At 41.9% G+C, this 22,369-nt stretch overlaps 3 protein-coding genes and 1 pseudogene across 5 annotated transcripts; 3 read left to right on the forward strand and 1 right to left on the reverse strand.

Annotated features, from left to right (window-relative positions):
• Nucleotides 1-1,927: 1,927 nt before the first annotated feature.
• LOC125316185 lies at nucleotides 1,928-5,141 on the forward strand (annotated as a pseudogene).
• Nucleotides 5,142-5,801: 660 nt separating this feature from the next.
• LOC115741307 (DExH-box ATP-dependent RNA helicase DExH17) lies at nucleotides 5,802-13,572 on the forward strand. Of its 3 annotated transcripts, XM_048284223.1 has the most exons (27): nucleotides 5,802-5,980; nucleotides 6,634-6,817; nucleotides 7,088-7,249; nucleotides 7,470-7,707; nucleotides 7,842-7,878; nucleotides 7,951-7,997; nucleotides 8,089-8,126; nucleotides 8,287-8,308; nucleotides 8,419-8,631; nucleotides 8,741-8,897; nucleotides 8,984-9,035; nucleotides 9,605-9,676; nucleotides 9,759-9,808; nucleotides 9,912-10,029; nucleotides 10,112-10,175; nucleotides 10,347-10,430; nucleotides 10,511-10,636; nucleotides 10,714-10,910; nucleotides 10,993-11,181; nucleotides 11,282-11,533; nucleotides 11,657-11,706; nucleotides 11,876-11,893; nucleotides 12,042-12,124; nucleotides 12,218-12,413; nucleotides 12,543-12,580; nucleotides 12,665-12,997; nucleotides 13,093-13,572. In XM_048284223.1, exons 1-27 carry the CDS (start codon nucleotides 5,913-5,915, stop codon nucleotides 13,569-13,571), a joined length of 3,567 nt encoding a protein of 1,188 aa, XP_048140180.1. In that variant the 5' UTR covers nucleotides 5,802-5,912; the 3' UTR covers nucleotide 13,572. The 3 variants fall into 3 exon arrangements, with proteins under 3 accessions (XP_048140180.1, XP_048140178.1, XP_048140179.1); XM_048284221.1 differs by having other exon boundaries at nucleotides 12,543-12,997; XM_048284222.1 differs by lacking the exon at nucleotides 11,876-11,893 and having other exon boundaries at nucleotides 12,543-12,997.
• A 1,043-nt stretch (nucleotides 13,573-14,615) lies between these two features.
• Nucleotides 14,616-15,275, forward strand: LOC115741362 (putative cytochrome c oxidase subunit 5C-4). The gene is made up of 2 exons (XM_048284225.1): nucleotides 14,616-14,794; nucleotides 15,023-15,275. The coding sequence occupies exons 1-2, from the start codon at nucleotides 14,703-14,705 to the stop codon at nucleotides 15,207-15,209; spliced, it is 279 nt and encodes a 92-aa protein (XP_048140182.1). The 5' UTR covers nucleotides 14,616-14,702; the 3' UTR covers nucleotides 15,210-15,275.
• A 1,021-nt stretch (nucleotides 15,276-16,296) lies between these two features.
• LOC115741303 (cysteine-rich receptor-like protein kinase 42) lies at nucleotides 16,297-19,863 on the reverse strand. Its single transcript, XM_030675147.2, has 6 exons — nucleotides 19,014-19,863; nucleotides 18,427-18,540; nucleotides 17,974-18,324; nucleotides 17,621-17,855; nucleotides 17,121-17,265; nucleotides 16,297-17,037 (listed from the first exon to the last, which is right to left on the reverse strand). The coding sequence occupies exons 1-6, from the start codon at nucleotides 19,813-19,815 to the stop codon at nucleotides 16,681-16,683; spliced, it is 2,004 nt and encodes a 667-aa protein (XP_030531007.1). The 5' UTR covers nucleotides 19,816-19,863; the 3' UTR covers nucleotides 16,297-16,680.
• Between the last annotated feature and the right edge of the window lie 2,506 nt (nucleotides 19,864-22,369).

Consider the following 22,369-nt stretch of genomic DNA (forward strand, 5'->3'; position numbering starts at 1 on the left):
GATTTAGAACTGAATTGACATCAAAAAGCGATTTAGGACTGAATTGGAAGAAATGTAAAAGGTTTATAACCGAATTGGCAAAATTAAAATATTTAGAACTTAATTGGCAAAAGTGCAATATGTTTAGGACTTTTTTGACAATTTCCCGGACATACTTTCATTCAAAAGCTTAAGCCGATGAGTTATGGGCTAATATGGATAATATTAATTGCTTCACTCCACACAAATTCTCCGATGTGAGATTTCTCCAATATAATTCACGCGTGTATTTCAATAAATTCTAGACTTCGAAATGAAATTAGCATAAGACTTTTTGAGTAATTCTCGAGAAATGATATGATTCGTTTCCTCCATTTAATCTATCCGTTCACAGAATTTCCCAATTGGGTTTTGAATTTTGGCTCGAGGCCATCCCGGGGATGGAGCAAGGACATGCATAGTGCCACGAATCATTAAAGCAAAAATTCGAAGGTGCTTGTAGGGAGAGACAACTCACTTCTTGGTGTGGCCCGGTGTGGCGAAGAAACTGGCAGCTGCCGCCCCCCAACCGGTGGCGGGTGTATATGGCCCGGCATTCATATTAGAGAGACCGCGGTGCAGAAGATGATCGAAAAGTTGTCTGGCGATAGTTAAACATTGATCGCTGAATATTATTAACAGGAAAATTACCAAAAAGATTTTAAACATATTATAATCATATCAATTCAATCATAAAATCGTTTTTATCAATTGAATTTTAAATTTTTTACAATTATGTTAATTTAGTCCATTTGGCCCTCTTGGTGCCGACGTGGCAAATTTTAAATATTTTTTATTTGTTAATAATTTTTTTTTTTCTTTTTTTCTTTTCGTTTTTTTTGCCAAGAAGAGGCCACTAGCCGAGGGCTTGCGAGCCCTTGCCGGCTGCTAGGCAAGGCTCTCCACGGCCGCGGCAAGGGGTCTCCATTGGGCTTGGCCTTCGAAACCTCGTCGTGGTTGTGCGAGGGCCGCGACCCTCGGCCAATGGCCAATGACCTCTTGCCGGCCAAAAAAAGAAAGAAAAGAAAGACAAAAAAAAGTATTAAAAAATAATTAAAAATCTGCCAGGTCAACTCCGGCGACGCTACGTCAACATCAAATGGCCAAATGGATTGGATTAGCATAATTGTAAAAATTTTATGACTCAATTAAAAAAAATTAAGACTGAATTGACACGATTATAATAAGTTTAGGATTTTTTTGGTAATTCTTCATGTTATTAACTCTTACCATACAAAAAAAGAAAAGAAAAAACCATTATTGGTAGGTTTTTGACAAAAGATTCTATTTACCATACATGGTTTTGCTATCTAGAGTAACCCTTTCCTTACCTATAATATCTAGTAGATTTTTTGACTTAATTGAATCATTTGAGCCGATCCTCTTCAAAGCTATCAAATCAGTCCAATCTCATTAAATGCTAAACTACTAGTTTTAGGCATTTTGGTCTATTGAAGTGTCGAAAGGAAAGTTACAAGGGTCTATGGAACCAATTATATTTAGAAAAAATTTCAAATAAGAGTATGGAGTATTCTATTTTTTCAAATAAGGATCTGAAAAGGACTTTATTTCAAATAATAATAAATAATAATATAAAATGCTCTCATTATTTCAAAAAAGATTTGACCAAAGACATTTTTGTTATTATTTTTTTTTTTTTTCTTCCATCTCGTTAATTTTCTTTGTTGCGGTCGGCGAGGGCCTGGCGACCCTCGAGGCCACTAGGTGAGAGCCGGCCTCGTTTGTTGCCGCCGAGGGCAGCCCTTGCCGGATTGAGGGAGGGCTCGCCTCACCCTCTCACGGTGGCCGATCATCGCTCGAGCCCGGCCACCGCCGAAAAAGAAGGAAAGAAAAGGAAAAAAAATAGCAAATAACAAATGTGCCTTTGATCATGCTCTTTTTTGAAACAATGAGAGTAATTCAGGCTTTCATTTGAAACGAGGTCCATTTCAAATTCTTATTTGAAAAAAATGAGAGCACTTCACGTTTTTATTTGAAATTTTCTCATTTTATTTTTTCCTTTTTAAAACTCGATAAAACCGCTTGTGGAAATACTCGTTCGAATTAGAGTTTCCCATTTCACTTTTCACAAAAAATAAAAGAAGCAACAAATGCAATTTTTTTTCCCATTTCTTTATAGATTTAAGATAAGTATTGCTTTATTTTTGCGAGAATTCGCGGAACATAGTAAAAAATGAACACGACCTCCCCAGTCTCTCGTCAACTAACATAACTACCTCTTCGTGTGAACCAAGGAGGAGAAAAGAAACAAAGAACATGATAAGCTCCATGAAAAAGCTCTCGCCCAAAACCAGATTCAACGCCTATGTAGATACGTGCTTCTCCTCATTAAAAAACCTCCCCAACCAGGGCTCCGTCGGAGAGGTAACTGCACTTCACGGCCATTTCGTCAAAATGGGCATATCTTCGGATAGGTACATCGCCGTTAAGCTTCTCATACTGTACTTGAACCACCGAAGGTCGAGAGAAGCAGATCAGATCCGGAGGGACTTTAACGGGTTCGATGTGATCGTGCATAACTGCTTGATCGCCGCGAACGTGGAGCGGGGGGACGTCGACGAGGCGCGGCGGCTGTTCGACGAAATGCCCGAGAGAAACGAGGTCTCATGGACAGCGCTGGTTTCGGGCCTGATGAAGTGCGGGCAAGTGGAGGAGTCGATGTGGTACTTTCGGAGGAGCCCCTTTAGGAATGTGATTTCGTGGACGGCAGCGATTAGTGGGTTGGTTGGGAATGGGTTGAGTTTCGATGCTCTGAAGCTTTTCAAGCAGCTGCTCGAGTCCGGGGTCAGGCCTAACAGTGTTACCTTCACTTCTTTGTTTAGGGCGTGCTCGTGCACGAAAGAGTTTTCTTTTGGGATGAGTGTCTTGGGACTATTAGTTAAAGCTGGTTTAGAGCATTGTGTCTCGATCTCCAATTCGTTAATCACATTTTTCTTGAGGATGGGTGAGGGTGGCCAGGCTAGGAGAACATTTGATCGAATGCAAAAGAGAGATGTCGTCTCGTGGACAGCGATCCTGGATATGTATGTCGAAATGGGAGACTTGAGAGAAGCACGCAGAATTTTTGACAAGATGCCAGAAAGGAACGAAGTATCTTGGAGCGCGATGATTGCGAGGTACAGTCAGAGTGGTCATGCTGAAGAAGCGGTGGACCTATTTCTTCAAATGTTTCTTGATGGATTTAAGCCAACCGTTTCTTGTTTATCTTGTGTCATTAGCGCTCTAGCTGACTTAAAGGCTTTGTGAGTGGGGATGAGCTTGCATGCTCGTGTTATAACAATTGGAATTGTGGAAGATGTATATATTAGCAGTTCTCTAATTGACTTGTATTGCAAATGTCAGGATACTGTGACAGGACGCTTGATGTTCGACTCGTTACCATTAAAGAATGTGGTCTCCTGGAATTCAATGATCTCAGGGTATAGTTTGAATGGACAGATGGAGGAAGCTCTGGAGTTATTTGAGAACAGTCCTATACGAAATCAGGTCACCTGGAATAGCATAATAGCTGGTTATGTGGAAAGTGGACAGTTTGAGAAGGCCTTTGAGGTTGTCAATAAGATGCTTTTGTCAGGGGAAATCCCCAGTGAGTCCACTTTCTCTAGCGTTCTTTGTGGTTGTGCGAGCACTGCTTCGCTAGAGAGAGGGAAGAACTTCCATGCAAAAGCAATTAAACTTGATATCGAGAGCGACTTATTTTTAGGCACTGCGCTCACTGATATGTATGCAAAATGTGGAGATATGTGTGGTGCTAAGCAGGTTTTTCATAGAATGCCTGAAAAGAATGGATGCTCATGGACTGCGATGATACAAGGTCTAGCTGAAAACGGTTTTGCAGAGGAATCTATTGCTCTGTTCGAAGAGATGGAGAGGAACTTCTCTGCAGCTCCTAATGAACTAATGCTTTTGTCCGTTTTATTTGCTTGTTCTCATTCTGGGTTAGTTGATAGAGGTCTCCAGTATTTGAACTCAATGGAGAAAATATATGGTTTAAAGCCGAATAAAAGGCATTACACCTGTGTGGTTGATATGCTTTCTAGATCGGGCCGTCTCTCTGAAGCGGAACAATTCATTGAGGCGATGCCATTTCCGCCAGAACCGAATGCATTGGCTGCTCTATTAAGTGCTTGTACTAAGCATGGGAATGAAGCAATCGGTGAAAGGACTGCTAAAAAGCTCTGGCAACTGGGTGCGAAGGCTTCTGGGGGTTATGTGTTAATGTCTAACTTATATGCTTCAGCTGGAAGATGGGTCAATGTTGAAAATACCAGGAAGTTGATGAAGGAAAGTGGGTTGAAGAAGAGTGTCGGCTATAGTTGGGTCGAAGTGAAGAATCGGGTTCGTTCTTTCTACTCGGAAGACAGATCTCACTCTCAATCCACTGAGATATACGAAATACTAGATTTACTGAGGTTGGAGATGTCCTCTTCTTTCAAGACACTGCCCTCCTGAAGTCGAAGCTTGCGGATGATTGAAGCAGCGGGCAGTTCCAATGCACACTAGAACGAGTCCAGTCGGAACCAGGCCAGGGATTTCCGGAGTTTTATGTTTTCTTCCTTCCAAATCAAGTGGCTCGCCGAGTCAATCACGGGGCAAAGACATGGTCCTTTCCCGTGGAAAATGGGAAAGGGATTGCCATGCCAAAAAATGAGATGCCCAGAAATAGAATGCTTCTGCAATCTTTGCTACAGAGTTTGTCATCTTTTCCTAGTTCATGTCGAAAGCCACTTCGATCCCATGTCACGAAGTAAACACCTCATCTGACAAGCCCCAAGCCCCTCCAAGAGAAAAGGATCTTTGCTGGGAATGTAGAGACGAGTCAAACCTAGGGGGTGAAAATCGAGCCTACTCGAGTCCACAGATGGCCTTTCGAGCTTAACTTGACTCGAAAAGTGCTCATCTCGGTACTCGGCTCGCATAATTTTGTACATGATCTATCCAGTTTAACCGAAATGCGAAAGGCATTTGATGTGCTGATTGTAGAGTTATTGTTATGCTCAAGCTAGGCTCCACTACTCAATGTATAGTCCAATTCAAAATCCACAGTTGTACCAGATCAATCTTAAACGGCTCAAATCAAGTGCCAAGCATGATTTGTGACTTTTGTACTTGATTTACTTCCTGAGTTGAAGGCCAATGTACTTGTGGAAATTTTACTTGTTTGGGACAATTCAACTTAACAGAAAAATAAAATTCTAACTCAAAAAAATTAGGGCGAAGATATAAAATTTTAGATGTCCAAATTTGGATATTTAAAAAACTTAAGAGGTTTCTTATAAGGTAAAATTCATAATGTAAAAGTTGTCAAATTGATGAAAATAACAAAGTTTAAAAATAGTGATAAATGCGTTGAAAGTCCTAAAACTTATCATGAAGTCACAATTAAGTCTTAAAATTTTTAAAAAGTACACTCAAGTCCCAAAACTTGACAAATTGATGAAATCAAGTCCTTCTCTTGATTATAATTTTTGAAAGTTTTAGAATTTGATTGCATTTTCGCGACAAGTTTTAGAACTTGAGTGCACATTTGGAAAATTTTAGAACTCAATTGCATTTTCGTGATAAGTTTTAGCACTCGATTGCATCTTTTGAATGTTTTAGGATTTAATTGCACTTTTATGATTATTTTAGGACTTAATTGCACTAATCCCTTAAAAATATAAGTTGAAATAGACCAGGCACATCGTTGAAAGAAATTCAAAAAATGAAAATAAAAAAAGCCGTTGTTTCCCTCCACAAGACCTCACGCCCCTTATAAATACCTCGCGCTTCGATTCTTTCTCTTCGTCCATTTCTACGTAAAGCTTGACAATTTCGGCGCTCGGCTTCCAAGTCTGTTTCTTCTCCTGGATAGCGACTGCAGAAATCCAGTCATGGATTTGTACACGTTGAAGTCTGTTTCGGATCTTCCACCACCTTTCCGATCGATCTACAGCTTCAGGTACGCGATGTCGCTAACTGAGTCGAACGATTCATCTTCAAGCGCTTGCAGATGCGTGGAATTGGCTCGTCTTTTGCATTGATCTCTCTTCTGTCAGATTTCAGCTCCGCGTGGCGTTACTACGCTCTGATTTAGTTGTCGCGAGATGGATTTTGAACAGTTCAAAAGTTGGATCAAGTGTAATCGGCTCGCTGTTTCTGCATCGCTCACTCACATCTCCGATTTCCGCTCTTTCTAGCATCAATAGTGCTAGGAAATGCGAATTTTGATCTTTTACTCATCTTCTGCATTGATCGCTCTCATCTCAGATTTCAGCTCTCTGTAAAGATTTACTAAGCTCTGTTAATCATGAAATGGATGTGCAACTGCTCACGTGTTTGCAGATTATGTGGAATTGGCTACTTATTCTATCTTCTGAGTCGATCATGTTTCTCTCATATTTGAGCTATGTGAGGTGTTACTAGGCTCTTGTTTGATCATGGGGATATGAATGTCTGTTGAGGTTCAGTGACAACGTCCGTTCCTTTTCTCTGGTAATTGTCTGATGGAACATCAAAAATCAGCTGTAAGGAAGATACTCTTGTATATTTATGATGAGATGTCAAATTTTTTGTTTTATTTTACTATTTCAAATGTGTTTCTTATGCAAACAGGTACTTCAATTCGCTGCAAAGTGAATGTTTCCCCAGTTGTTTCCACTCCGACATTAACATGGTTATCTCCGCACCGACTGGGAGTGGTAAAACAGTGCTCTTTGAGCTTTGCATTCTGAGGCTGCTCTCCAGATTTATAACCGACGAAATGAAATTCATCCACACCAAAGGAACACTTAAGACGGTAGCTCCCTACATGATGTTATTATATTATCACGTCGATTATAAAGCCGTAGATTAATTCTTTTTTCCGTTAGTCAAAAAGTGACTTGATATACTCATAGCCAGCTAAGCATGTACGTTTTATGAATATCCAGTTGAGCATTCCACAACTGCTGGAAAAGGTTTTTTTAGAGAAATATCCATCATTTGTAGTGTTACTGTGTTTCTTCTGCAACTACATCCTTTTTTATGCATCAATGAGTAATTGCCTCTTGCTTTTATATGGTTCAAGATATATATTGCTCCTTCCAAGGCTTTAGTACAAGAGAAGCTCAGGGACTGGAGCCAAAAGTTTGGATCATGGGGAATCAATTGCCTCGAGCTGACTGGTGACAATGATGCCTACAAAACAAGGAACATACAGGAAGCAGACATCATTCTAACAACACCGGAGGTTACAATTTGTCCTTAGAGATATGGTTGATATGTAGTTGAACTAAGACATCACATTTCATTCGCGTGTTTCTAAAAACTTGTAAAAGGATTGGAGAAAACCCTATATAGGTAGCTCTTTTTAGAATCTCTACAATGCATCTGCACGTGGACAACTAGTCTTCTTGCCTGTTTACTTGTCATGCTGAAGCCTAGATTAATTTCATTTCCCTTCTCTGTAGAAATTCGATGCAGTGACTCGCTATCGCATAAAGGATGGAGGATTGAGCTTTTTCAGCGATATCGCACTCTTACTCATCGACGAAGTTCACCTGTTGAATGATACACGTGGAGCCGCTCTGGAGGCAATTGTTAGTAGAATCAAAATTCTTGCTAGCAACCCAAATATGAAGTTGACTCCGCTTGCTCATGTGCGCCTTCTAGCCGTCTCTGCGACAATTCCAAATATTGAAGATCTTGGTAATGTTTGTCCTTGACGTAAAGCTGCTTGTAAATGCATGCCTTTATGCCAAAACCATAGTTTGAGGACTTCCAAAAGATTAAAATACTTTGTCAAGTTCAACACATTTGAGAGCTTCTATAATTTTCTGCAGCTGAATGGCTTATGGTTCCTGCTCAGGGAATTAAAAGGTACTAAGTGTTATCTATCCCATAATGTTCCGTCTTTCTCATTCAATTATTAATGCTGTAATCTTTTTTCAGGTTTGGAGAAGAAATGAGACCAGTGAAATTAACGACTAGGGTTCTAGGTAAACATGCTGGATTTGAGTGCTCACTGTTTTAGGAATACATGCAGTCATTTTAAATTCTTATTCTCACCTTGCAGTTATTGTTTGACAGGCTACACCCCAGCAAAAAATGACTTTCTTTTTGAGCAGGCAAGTTCCTACCACACTCATAATTCCTTTGGTGAGAACACTCAGTGTCTGCACGACCTAAGTTCTACTTCTCAAATTTATGCTTCTTTAACTATGAAATTCATAAGTATTACTTTTTATTGCTCCTTTCTTACTATTACTGTTTGCTACCATTCTCCAGCGCCTTCAGAACTTCATATTTGGTGAGTAGAAGTGACAAACTAGTCAATGCAATATATTTCTTTATTGCAACTTTATCAACTAGACAGGGAAACAAGATTGACACAACTTTATTTAATGAAATACTTTGCAGACATTCTAATGCAATATTCCAAAGGGAAGTCTGCTCTAGTTTTTTGTTCAACTAGAAAAGGAGCGCAAGAAGCGGCACAGCGACTTTCACAGATGGCAATGACATTTGGTTATTCAAATCCTTTTATTAAGAACAAGGAACAACAAGAAAGTCTGAGGGAAGCTTCATTATCTTGCAGTGACAAACAAATGCAGTCTTACATCATTTATGGTGGTATGAGAAAATCTCTCTACTCCATGAATTGTCATCATGTAGGTTTAATTCTGAAATGCTTTTACGAGCTAATATTTTTACTGATAGTTCGGTCAAAAGATATCTGCAGTTGCTTATCACCATGGTGGGCTTGGCTTGAAGGATCGTAACCTTGTTGAAGGTCTTTTTCTTAAGGGGGACATACAAGTTCTGTGCACTACTAATACTCTCGCCCACGGAATCAACTTGCCTGCACATACTGTAGTAATTAAATCAACTCGAAACTTGTATGTCCTACTTATCCTGGTCACTTCTTCTTAATCTTCATGTAAAGTGCTTTCCCCTAGATATAACACTTCTGCAATCCATCCAGCAACAAGGAAAAAGGACTCTACGTGGAATACGACCGAACAACCGTATTGCAGGTAGATGATGCGTCGGTGTACTTAAAAAGAACCGAATTATGGATCACTTAAAAGTTTTCAGGGATTTTGGCCATATGCTGTGAGCAAATTTCCCAAAGTATCTCTAGCACATCTTTAAGAAGAATGTGTCTGGGAGATAGTATGGCTGATAGGTGATTATGTCTTAAGGAAATATCTCTCGATACGAATATAAAGAACTTCAAGATGTTGTAGTCATATTACAATACTTAGTGGACTATTTGGCCATTATTTTGGGGATAAAATTGAGCATTCGGGGCCAAGAGGGCAGACATTCTGATGGGATGATGATCTCCAAAGAGTATCTATGTGTTTTCTATTAACAGCCAAAGAAGGATGCATATAATGATGTGATAACAATATCTTCCAGATGAGAAACACTTTTCTATTTGGTCATGTTTAGAGGCATTATACAACGTGAAACTGGGATTTCCTTGGCCATGGACTTTAAATTTTATTACTTAGTATATTCATGGATCATTGACCATTCAACTCTCTGGATCTTAGGAAGCGTATCTAATGACTGGCCTTTGTTGCTATCACTAATGCAGATGTGCGGAAGAGCAGGGAGGCCACCATTTGATGATACAGGAATGGTTATAATTATGACAAGAAAAGAAACGGTATCTTAGCCCTAAGTCTGTCAATTGTTTCTGATGATCGTACTTAATGGTGAAATTTTATGTTATTATAAATTCTGCGTAGGTACATTTGTACGAGAATCTACTGAGTGGATGTGAAACTGTCGAATCACAGTATGTTTACCTCATCTTTAAATTGAAATGTTGCCTGGTATTGTTTTCGTTTGTCAAACAAGTACTATAACTTGAAATTCGTGGGTTCACCTTTTCTGTTCAGATTGCTCTCTTGTGTAACAGAGCATCTGACAGCAGAGATAGTGCAACTGACTGTCACCGACATCACTCGAGCAATTGAGTGGATGAAATGCTCTTATTTGTATGTCAGAATGAAAAAGGCATGTACTGAGAACATATTTGTTGGGTACGTTACCGAAATACTCTTTGGCACAATTGATTAACAGTCCCTTCATGCTTTAGGACCCTGGGAAATATGCGATCAAGAAAGGAATAACTAATAACCAGATAGAGAAGCATATGCAAGGTATTTTGATAAATTGTTACCTTCCCTTCCACCACCGTGGCGACCCTCCCTCCCTCCCGTCCACTCCCAACCCCCAAAAAAAAAAGAAAGAATCCTCAGAAAAAAAGAGAAGGATAAAAAGAACGTGCAAATACAACGCTTGTAATTTCTAACTCTGTCCACTCTTTTCAGAGATCTGCCTTCAGAAAGTACATGAGTTGTCGCAGCATCAAATGATCTGGATGGATGAAGATGGTTTTCTCTTAAAGCCACTAGGTATGTATTAACTTATAAAACAAAATCATTGACTGATGTATCTATTATTGATACTAAACCTTTTTGTTTCTGTTCTGCAGAGCCTGGTCACCTGATGACAAAGTACTATCTAAAATTTGACACAATGAAGTACATAATGGAGGCCCCTGCAAACTGCAGTTTGGAGGATGCCCTTCATGTTGTATGCCATGCCGAGGAACTTGCTTGTATGTGTGTTAATGTTAACAGTTTGGAATATTAACATACCCCAGACACTTGATAGAGGATCTGCATTTTCCTGTAGGGATACAGCTAAGACGCAACGAGAAGAAGCTTCTGAATGACATTAATGCTGATAAAGATGGAAGGCTTCGGTTTCACATCATTGGTGATAAAGGAAAACCGAAAAAACGTATTCAAACTAGAGAAGAGAAGATCTTCATCCTGACAAATGATTTTTTAACTGGAGACCCTTTAGTTCGTGATATGTCCATGACCCAGGTTCATCGCCTGTAAATGAAATTTGTTTTCCAAGCATCGTACCTGTTGGGTTCATAATAAGTTTTCTATCATCTCACTGTAGGATATGAACTCTATCTTACCAAATGGATCAAGAGTTGCGAAGTGCTTGAAAGACTATTTTCTGTACAAGAAAAACTACGTGGGAGCAGTTAATTCCGCCAGATTAGCCAAGTCGTTGCATCAAAAGCTCTGGGATGACAGTAAATACTTGTTGAAACAATTGCCTGGCATAGGAATGGTGACTGCCAAGGTTTCTGTTCCGCTTTTCTGTTGCTCCAGAGAACCAAGACTAGTTTACGTTTTCAGTTTTTTCTTCTTACAGTGCTCTCTTCCTCAATGATGTTATGAAGGCTCTACTTACCATGGGAATTGATTCATTTGAGAAACTACATGATGCTGATCCAAGGAGGATAGAGATAGTCACTGGTCGCAAATATCCATTTGGGAATCAAATCAAGGAGTCTCTACAGTCATTACCTCCTAAGGTTGAGATCAAAGCTGAGGAAATAGAATGCGAAAGGCAAGGAAAGGCTAAGGTGTCTATCATGTTGACTCGTCTATTGCAGTCAGTTCTATCAAATAAAGGACATTATGCTGACATGGTATGCTATTAGGAATCCATCTGTAGGTTGTGCCCTTTTCAAGAGTAGTTTGTGGTTCCAATGCAACTGTGATTACTCAACTTTTAAAGAGGAAATAGATGCAACTAATTTCCTACTTTGCAGATTGTGGGTTCAGAAGAAGATAATTGCATTCATTTCCACAAAAAGATAAGGTGATTTTTGTTCTACCTATAGTCTTCAATGCCAATATCCAAGAATGATGATTTACTGATGACACTCTGTGCTTTCGAGCAGCTGTAAATAGATTATATATCTGTTATGCTTTATTATTCACCTTGACTGCAAGCGACTAATTAAGTACTTCTGAATTGGTGTTGACAGAGTGGCTGAGTTCAGCAGGTAAGCAAACTCCAGGCTCCATACATCACTCACTTGACACACTGTGAATAGCATTGCTAACAATCAGGAGTTTTGTAGCTTTCATTAAGGATAACTAAATTATATGCTATGTTATTGAAAAACGTTTGCTTCTTGCTTTATTTTGCAGCCCATACAACACAACAGTCTACGTGTCATGTCCAAGGCATGGAAAGTTGACCATTAAGGCTGACCTGATTTTTGAAGAATATCGTAAAACCTTTTCCTTGATGTCATTAGTATTTGCAAAGTAATGAACACTGACATTTTAGATATGCTTCAATTAACGTTTGCCGGTTGATGCAGTTGGCATTGATCTGCACAATACTTTTCAGTTGAAGGAGAACCAACCGAACACCGATACTGAAGGTGAAATCAGGAAGCCTTCATCTTTCCCTCCATCAGGGCAAGTGGGTATAAACTGCAACAGTAAAAGCACATCCAATGCTATAGCAAGAAGCTTTCATAATTTCCACAAGTCTAAAAGCAAAAGCAATTCTGGGTAAGTTGCTACTCTTGCTTAATCAATATCAACTAGATTGTCGTCTAAAACACCATGCGTTTTTTATTTTTTTTAGTTTCAGCATATGGTCACTGTGACTCACATTGATCACTTGTTCTTCTATTCCAGGCCCAGTTTTGACCTCATAGATGAAGACTCGGTAGAAAGTATTACTAAGCAATTTACCATTTTTTTCTGCTTGGAGACCCTTATTTCCTCTTTCCAGTCCTCAGATATGTTTCTGCTTCTAGGTAATGAAGGCGAGCCAACAAAGAGAGATGACGATGATGATGACTGCAAGATCATATCTGAAACTACCGTCTTTGACCATATACGTGAAAAGGCCAAATGCTTTCCTGCACTGACTACATCGAGCTCTTCCTGTTCTCCATCGCGTCAACTTCTGGATATACAAAGAAAGCGCAGCCGCGAAAAGCCACTGAAGCTCCCCGAGTTAATAGAAATTCAGGAAGAAACAGAGGGATGGGATACCGATGACGACTTATATGGATGTGACGCTGATGACCATTCGAGTTCAAAGCAACATTTTGCAGATGCATTCTCAGTGGCAGCGAACCCTGAAGGTGAGATACATGCTTATTTAGTTCAAAGCATTAGTACCTTCAGATGTTTGTCTCTTTCTTGCAGAGTTTGAGACCATCTGCCTCCATTTCTACAGGTGGGTTTCCTTCCAAACCTAAAGAAAATGCATCCGTGGCTCTGAACGAAGAAACGGTATTCAATCACATTCGAAAGAAATCTAAGAACCTCCCAGTTCTCACAGGTCTGAAGATGTCAGAACCCAAACCCCTTATCGGGACAAAGGAGCACTCGTTCGAGGAGCAGCCTCATCACATTATATCAAAAGACTTTCTTAGAGATGACACTAGCATCTCGAATACAGAGCGCATACAGGTGGAGAAAGATCCACGCCATACTCATTCACTCGGAGTTTCAAGGACGAGTATTGATATATCTGCCATGAAGATGCTCTTGTTCGATAGCCCCACAGCGAAGAAGAATGCCACCCAGGACGACCCTCGTGAATCCCCGGAAGCATGCAAGAAGCCCGATTGCTCTCGTGCTCGACTAACTGTGGGCAAAACCAAGGCAATGGATTCATGCCTAGGGTTCAGGAGCATCTTCTCATTCCTCTGATTTCTTATTTGCCAAGAAACAAACGTAGGTCTGGCATTCTGATAGTTCCTGTTCTTTCCGTCGCTCGGTGGTCTCTCTGTCAGTCACCGAGCGTTTACCATCACCCGTCACTTGATTCAAAAGCCCACGTAATGGACTACAGAGGCATAACACGAATGCCCTGAGACCATGGATGTGAACTTGCCTGCTCTTCTACAGCTCAACCGCTACGCATGCACGTAGATTACCTCTGCTCTGCCCGACTTACATTCAACACAGGAAAGTTGACCTGCTCCACGAGTTCATTAAAATGAGCCATCTCACTCTGATGAACGGTCGTGCATATTGGACATCCGATCCCATTTTGCTAGTACTTACGCTGGAAATACAAGATGAGATGAGAAGTCTCGATGTTAGAAAAGCACAGAGGTCCAGCCGCGTAATGCTCTTTATGAAATGTGCAAGCCGTTCATGTGTTCAACGTTTTAAACTCATTCATCCCACAACCGATCATTTTATGCATCCCTTCTGACCAAACTCAATTTAGTTTAATATGGGCGGGATCATTTTCGTTTTTGTCGCCTTCGCATGGACTGCCTCGACCCAATCAAATAATGTTATTTGTGAGTTTATATATTAGCTCGACGACCCTGTGCTTCTTTGGTGATCCATGAACATAAGTTTCAGTCATTTGACACTGAAACCAAAACAATTTTTGCTTTGGTAAACTAAAGCACAAACTAAGTAAATTAAAGTCTAAAGTATATGATCTCAATTTCATCATTAAACAAAATACGAAATAGTTCCCTAGAAGGCTACAAATAAAACGTGGTATCCAGTCGCTTTGCCATATCAATATTGACAAGCATATCAGCAGATGGATTGCTTTTCCTAAAAATATAACAAATTTTGAACTCAAAAAGAGAGTCACGGACACAAATTCATGGTCCAAGCGTTCGATACAAATTCAACCTCGCATATTTTCAAGGGTAAATAAGTGACCTCCAGATGGAGTTCGAAGTTAAAATAAAAAAAAATAAAAAAAGGAGAAAGGAAAGAGCACAGCGGTTGCCGGAATGGACGCGTGAACACCATGCGTGGCGGGATCGCGAAGAGAATTGGAAGTAGTTCCTCCTAGAAACGTCCCCGAATATGATGAGCCCCTCTTGGTTTCTGCTTCTCCCGCTTCGCTTCACCTTCCTCGGTTGGCCGTTGCAGTTCTTCGTCGGTCACCAGAAGCGAAGGTCTAGTTTCCTCCTCTCTCTCTCTCTCTCTCTCTCTCTCTCTCTCTTTTAGTCATGTTCATCGAGAATTTGGCATGTGATGAATGTCCGATTCTTTTTCTCTCTTCGATTCTGTCGTCGATTTCTCATTTTATGGTTCTGGTGCATGCACGCGAGTTCCGGCTTGCTGTGCATTATTCGTGCTCGTCGCGGCAAAGCTTGTTTGAATTGCCTGCGTAATTTTTGCAGGAGAGAGAGAGGGGGGGGGGAGCAAATGGCTGCTTCGCGTAAGGTGGCGCACGCCGCTTACCGGGGACCGAGCATCGTGAAAGAGATCGTCTACGGTATAGCCCTGGGGATCTCCGCGGGGCTGGTGTGGAAGATGCACCACTGGAATAACCAGAGGAGGACCAAGGAGTTCCACGTATCTGCTTGAGCGAGGTGTGATCAGTGCCGTAGTTGAAGACGAGCAGTGGGGTTGGATACTTTAGTGTACGTACTTCACTGTGGCAGTATTACTATTAGTTGTGGCTGGAGAAATAGTTGGTTGGTTGTTGCCCTGAGGTCGAAATCATACTTATTGATGAATAAATGAAAGATGAAACGTTAAGTTGTTTGGTGTGATTTGATTGGCGTTTCAGTAGGGCATCATCCTTGATGTAACGGCGGGTGTTGTCAACAAGAAAGCTATAGCGTTAGCGTGTGCTGGCGTCGTCGGTGATTTCCTTTCTGTCCAAGTCATTTTCTGCTTTGCGTTTTCATTGACGGAACCACCGCATGAGAAAATATTACGATTCGGGCGGGGTTTTGCGCAATGACCAAAACAGAGGGTCCCACGAGCGGTTGGCCAGTCTCCGTCGCTTTCCTCTCTGGTTCAGCTGATTAAATTTGGCGATAAGAGATTTGCGATAATGCCCGTCTTCACAAATGGCATTCCCCCTTCCTGAGAATCCGCAAGTTCGCGTCGTCGAAGACGAAACTAATGCGACCTAATGCCAGCTTAGTCGCTGCTGAGAGGGAACTCGTCGACGACACATGCTCGAACAACGGCGGCTCGAAATGCATTGATAGAGCTTAAAAACTTTCAGTGTGGGGGGTCTCGGCTTGTTCAACAACTTCGAACGATCTCTCAGCCACGACAAAAATCAAACATTCGGTCCCAATCTCTCCGTCAACCCGCTCACCAGGGAGACAAACGGATGTGCCTGCGGGTTTGGTGTGGGAGGTCAACATTTTCAGGCAGCTCATCAAAGTCCCCGAAGACAAATCCAGGTTTTGGGTTCACATTGTCTCTCTGGTCCCCCTGGAAAATGGGGGTATTAAACACGCCAGACCTAACCCTGTAAAGGCCCGACAAATGAGAATCACATCTAAGTCCGTCGCATCACCATCACCCACGTTACGTCCATTTACACCTCTGCTTTCTGGAAGGAATTTTGAGCTGCACAACACTTTTTTTTTTTAACTCCCCCCAGTTCATAAAAGTTCCAACTGGACGCCTCTAAATGTACATCTAGTTGAGGAAAGTTGACACAGGAGTTTGGACATGGTGGCTGAGGAAGATGTCACGTTGTCACCCCCACCTGTTCAGTGGTTTCATCTACATTGTTCAACAGGTGAAATCTTAAGAAACATATGCTGGTCGTGGAAAATTTCAGTTCGTTCGGTTGTGTAAGTAATTACACCGACAAGGATGGAGTCGACCGTTCTCGCAGAGTTCCATTGACTCGAGTCGAATTTCGCTCGAGCTCACGGCCTTTTAGTCCAGATGCTTTTGCTCGTTTACCATGTAAAGCAGCCAAGGACAGCACTGCCAGCGAAATTCGCCAGCTTCCACAGATGCTTGTGTTGGCTCTGGGAGATGTTGTGTAATTAACAAAGAGCTCACTTCTCCAGTAACTCATGGCTTATCTCGACCGCTTGTCGGGGCTCGGCATGCTCGAGCATTCCGACGATGTGTACGAAGCGTTGATTTTTCTCACTGCGTTCGACATGAAACTGCTCATGCTGGAGGACCTATTGGAGCCGGCTGGTCCTGACGCATTGGCATTTAAAAATGGGGGTTGAGTCGGCTCGGGGACCGCAAGATTCTCGCAAGCCAGCATCTGCACCACCTCGGCCATAAAGGGTCTAGCAGCAGCTGAAGCTTGTGTGCAAAGAAGTCCTATCTGAAGGGCATTGGAGGCCTCTTGTGCAGGAAAATCGCCTTTCAAGCAGGGGTCGACAGCTTCAACCAAGTTGTCCGACTTGTAAAGATTCCACACCTTGGATGATTCGCAAGAACTAAAGCATCAGCAACCACAGTCATAGGATTTAGAGGAAGATCCGAATTTCGTTTTGAACCTACCATCTGTAATAGAGACATGGGCTCCTCCCTGAATGAACTGCTTCTCCTGCCACAAATGATTTCGAGGACTAGCACTCCGAAGCTATAAACATCGGCTTTCTCCGTGAGTTGTCCCCTGACAAGATATTCGGGAGCCATGTATCCGCTGCGATACAGTAAACAACATTCCCTCAGAAATCGAGTACGAAGAGCGAAGAGTGCATCAGGCAAATAACACAGAATGAGTTGCACTGCAAATTTCCACAGGCAAAGATAAACCTTCTGATTATTTTCAGAACTAGCTCTGCGGGGTGAAAATATCGAAACTGTACTTGCTTGTAGTAGGTCAAATCCAATTGGCAATAACATTACCAATTGACAGTTCATTACAGAATATAAACGGAAGAATGCTGTATCAGATCTATCTCGACATGTCTTTACTGTGGTTTCTCAGGAGAAAATAAGTTCTTCAAAGAAAGAGCAGAAACAAGGAAAACAACAAACCCGATGAATTCACTCACAGTGTCCCTGCTATTCCAGTGCTAAGATGAGTCTTGTCGGGTCCGAAACACCGAGCGAGGCCAAAGTCGGCAATCTTTGGAGTGAGGTTCTCATCCAAAAGTATGTTGCTGCCTTTGATATCCCTGTGGATGATCCTTCCTTTACACCCTCCATGTAGATAAGCAATCCCTTCGGCAGTGCCGGCGATGATATTCATCCTCTGCTTCCAGTTTAGAATCTGTATTTTGTTCTTGTCTGCAAAAGGCAAACCCGACGTTGTCACTTCTATCACTATACAAGCCTATTTGGTCCACCTGCATTACTTGTGTGATGCATAACCTTCATGTTGGATCGCTTAAGGAGAAACAATTACCGGATGTGTAGTCATCGAGGCTCTTGTTTGGAATGTACTCGTAGACGAGGAGGCTCTCGGGACCTTCGATGCTACAGCCCAGGAGCTTCACGAGGTTCTTGTGCTCGATGCCGCTGATCAGATTCACCTCGTTGAAGAACTCGTCGACCCATTGCCTGGTATTGAAAATCAGTCTCTTGACGGCCACCACTTTGCCGCTGGGGAGAGTCCCCTTGTACACAGAACCAGCACCTCCTTGCCCAAGTTTCTTCGATGGGTGGAAGTAATTCGTCGCCTTCTCGAGCATCTCGTACTTGAAATTCAGACTCGATTTGTCGGCGCCGATCAAAACATGACGGAGATAGACGTTATCTGGGAAAATCACGCAGCCAAATTTGACAACATTAGACGAGAATGTCACCTACAAAATTTCAGTGACCTTTACAAAGCAACAGTTCAGCTGATCGTCATTACCTCCTTTTAGTTTCAACACCCTAGCATAGCCTGCGTAAGCGGCGAAGACAGAGAGCATTATGCAAGCTGCTGCCGCTAAGACAACTACCACCACGATCCCGGTTGAAGACGACCCTGAAAATTGGAAAAAAAGAAATCTAAAGCTCAGTTCATGGTTCATGGCCTTGCAGAATAGCTCAGCATTGTTGAAGCAGAAGATCTAGATCATGTGTCTGATGAATGTAAGATGTAAAATTTGCAGCAAGCGCGAGGAAACTAAGAATCTGGGATGTATCGAGGCACGGAGAACAAATCATCGACAATTTATCGGGGGTCTGCATCTAACTCTGGTGGATGAATTCGTGAACAAAAGTATGTGTGTTTCGAGATCTAAATCCTAAACAGAATCGCAATTCTATCTAAGCGCGATATGCAGATCATGCCCATCCCTCGAACCATGTAGTTTATACCTTAAACACCACGAACGAGCAACACAAAATAGCAACATCGAGCACAATTGTACCTTGCCAAATCATCTATGTATCAAGAACAATAACAAAGAACAGAGCTTTCCATCCAGAAAATGAAAATGAAGAGATTTTATTCACCTTGATCAGCTTCGCTCGCTCCTTGTTCACTGTAGAACTTCACCGTCGAATACCTCAAATAACACCCCGCGTTCAATCCCCTCCCGTCTCTGCTGGGTGCGCACCTCTGGACCGCCGTTTTCGCCTTCTCCAAGCAAACTCCGCAGCCCTCGCTGCTGATGCTATCCCAGCACTGCGCCATCGCGTACACCCCTCCCGCCTCCGCCACTCCGAACCCTCTGCCGCCTCCGCCCGCAGCCCGAGTTGCGTTGCCGACGGCCAACCCGACGGTGGCCGCGAAGCCCTCCCTCGCGGGCCCGTCGATGAGGCCACGGTCGGAGCTGCAGTTCGCGGAGTCGTAGCCGGGGTCGACGGCCTCGGCGAAGAAGTCGTAGCGGTCGTAGCGGAGGAAGCAGCCGTCGAAGTAGATGCGGGCGGCGGGGGAGGGGAGGCAGCGGGGGAGCTTGGTGCGGCTGGCGGCGAAGCAGAGGAGGCAGTCGGTCTGGGAGAGGTCGCGGTAGCACTGGGAGAGGCCGTAGATGGCGACGCCGGAGGAGGAGTTGGTGACGCGGGTGGCGAAGTGGCGGGTGGTCATGAGCTGGGCGACCGACTCCATTTCCTTGACGAAGGAAGGGACGAAGTTGGGGACAGGGCGGGAGGCGGAGGAGTTGCCGCAGGAGAGGCCGGCCTCGAAGATGCGAGGGTCGGAGAGAGAGAGAGTGAAGAAGAAGAAGAAGAAGACGGCGACGGCGGAGGCGGACGAAGAAGAGGGCATGACGATGGCGCGAACCGGCGGTGGAGAGCGCATGCAATCAGAATCCATGCGTGCTTTTTACGGGCATTGAAGCTCTTTGCTCTTCAGAACTCAAGAATCCCTCTCTGCGTTTCTTGCTATAGAGAGAGAGAGAGAGAGTGATCTCCTGCTTTTCTGGAGGAGGAGGTGAGGTGGTCGACAAGTTATTACATCAATTACGGGCTCGTCGTAATCAAATCATGATATTTTGAATAAATCCCATATTAAGTTTTTAAACGAATTGATTATGATTACAGACCATTTTGGGTCTAAAAAAATAAATTATTAAGAATCCATTCTTTTTAAGAATTTATGACTTACAATATATCGTTATTCTTATCACCCAAAATCTATTATACACTAACAAAGTCCTAACTCGAATTAACATCCTCCCGTTAATTCAAGTTAATAGAATATATTACGCCGCTTTCGATCCTTTTACGCATGAATTGTCCACGTAAGATATTCATCTCAAATCAGGAAAAAATAATTGACTTGTCATTTCTAAAAAAATCCAAGTCGGCAACATAACAGTGCACGCCATCAAATTTACACACGGTTTGCCGTTCAAATAAACGAAATGGTTACATCGAACATTTATCGATAATAATGGTATGTTGATCAAGTTTGTCTTTCTATGCGGAGAGCAAAGAGGACAGCGCACAGCTCATCCGATCTTAGCTCCCTTTACTTTCGAAAAAAATGAAAGATTTAACAGACAATCGCTTATATAATCCATGAATATATATTCAAATACAAACTATTATTTGTATTAATTAATTAATTAATTAATTCGAGAGACCGATTTAATATATATTTATTTTTCACAAACTAAAACGGAGTCCAACATCACGTCTAATTAATTCTAGCGGAGGGTTAGGTTCCTGTCGTCAGTCTTCCTACGAAAAGGTCGGCTAAAATGCTGAAGGAGGGGGGGGACACGTGGCTTTCCGAATGGGGTGGCGAAAAAGTGAGAAACCCTGTCGTCCACCACCGCCATGCCACGCGGGCTCGTTACATTCGTGGCCACTTCCCCGGACGCGCGGGACCCACGCACCGTCCGCCTCCCCTTGCAGCGGCTAGCCGCGGGGCCCACCGGCCTTTCAAACTAACCCCGGCCGCCGCAACTGTGCCACCAAACCACACCTTCCATCCCCTGTTAATCCCTCCCGCTTTGCTTCCCAAAATAAAAAGAATTTTTTTTTAAATCAGAAAAATAAAATAAAAAGAAAGTTTACAATTTACCAATCCAATGCATTTCCCGTGTTTTATGTAATTATGCCTTGTGAATCGAAATATTTCTTTCATATAGAACATGCTTCATAAGTGTCGTAAGGGCACTCGTTAAAATAACCCACTTTGTAAATATACTATATTTACATACTCATCTGTGCTTTCGCCATGCTCTCCTGACTTACGGGCATGCGCACGTAATTGCAAAATACCATATCATTACTCTCTCACGAAGAGGAAAAGGTAATTCATAATTGCAACTAGCTAAAAGAATCGGTTGGGTTTTACCAAGAGCAATAACGATAACCAGCATCCCAAGTAAGGGATTAATGAAAAACTAGTTTACCTCGTCAAATCAAATCGAAAGTTCTATTCATGAGCTAGATCGAAGAAAATTGAAGTAATTTGGTTTAATATATATTTAAGGCGACATAGATTTGAAAGTTTGATTTTTATGTTGACTCAATTAATTGATTACTGATTATACTCCAAACAAAAAATCGATTCGATTTAATCTTGTACCGAACTAATCGATTCGATTTATTTTATTTTCGTTTTTTCCATATTGGAGATAGGTGATCGTTTCTCAATAGAAGGGTCCTTGACATTTTTCACTTCAAATTTATCTCATTTTCCAAGAATGAATACGTAAGCAATCTTTTACCAATCTCAATCTTTTGAGTAGCTTTTGCTCTCCTCATCAACTCAAGTCTCCCCTCAATTTCTATTATCTATGAGCCGCTCTCGATTTGTAGTTACATTTTAGCTCTTGATGTGCGTAGGGGTACGAACGATATATGTAGCAACAAGAAAAAGGAAAATGATTGAATAGAGGGGGGGGGGAATCGGTAAATACTTCTGCTGCGAAAAAAGGTCGGGATAAGAAACACTCAGTAAAAGAAATTTCCATCCAAGATTTAATAATTGGTCTATTCTTAATCTAGGTAAAGTCCATCTTGTTGTGACATAAATAAACAAGAACAAATAAGTTTTAGCTAATGTAATAAAAATACCAATTGTCGTTCCAAACACTCTACCTACTTTATTTATTTCAAATAGCTCAGGAACGAATATATAAGGAATATATATACTTCGACTTTCTTGTGTTAAAACTTTAGCTCGTAAACACAAAAGGACTGTACGCACTTTTTTAAAAAGATTAGGTTCGGAATTTTTGGAAGAATTCCTTACGGGGGAGAAAGTTGTTCTTTCTTTGATCTTCCCAAGAACTTATTCTACTTGAATCTTTTTCATGGCTCAACAGCTAATTTGATAAGCCAATGATTTGGCATTGGGTGCCACCACAGAGCGATAAAGGACGACAATGTCTGATTCCTTTCGAATATGTATC

Source organism: Rhodamnia argentea, chromosome 8, assembly GCF_020921035.1.
Source record: "Rhodamnia argentea isolate NSW1041297 chromosome 8, ASM2092103v1, whole genome shotgun sequence".
Lineage (NCBI taxonomy): Eukaryota > Viridiplantae > Streptophyta > Magnoliopsida > Myrtales > Myrtaceae > Rhodamnia > Rhodamnia argentea.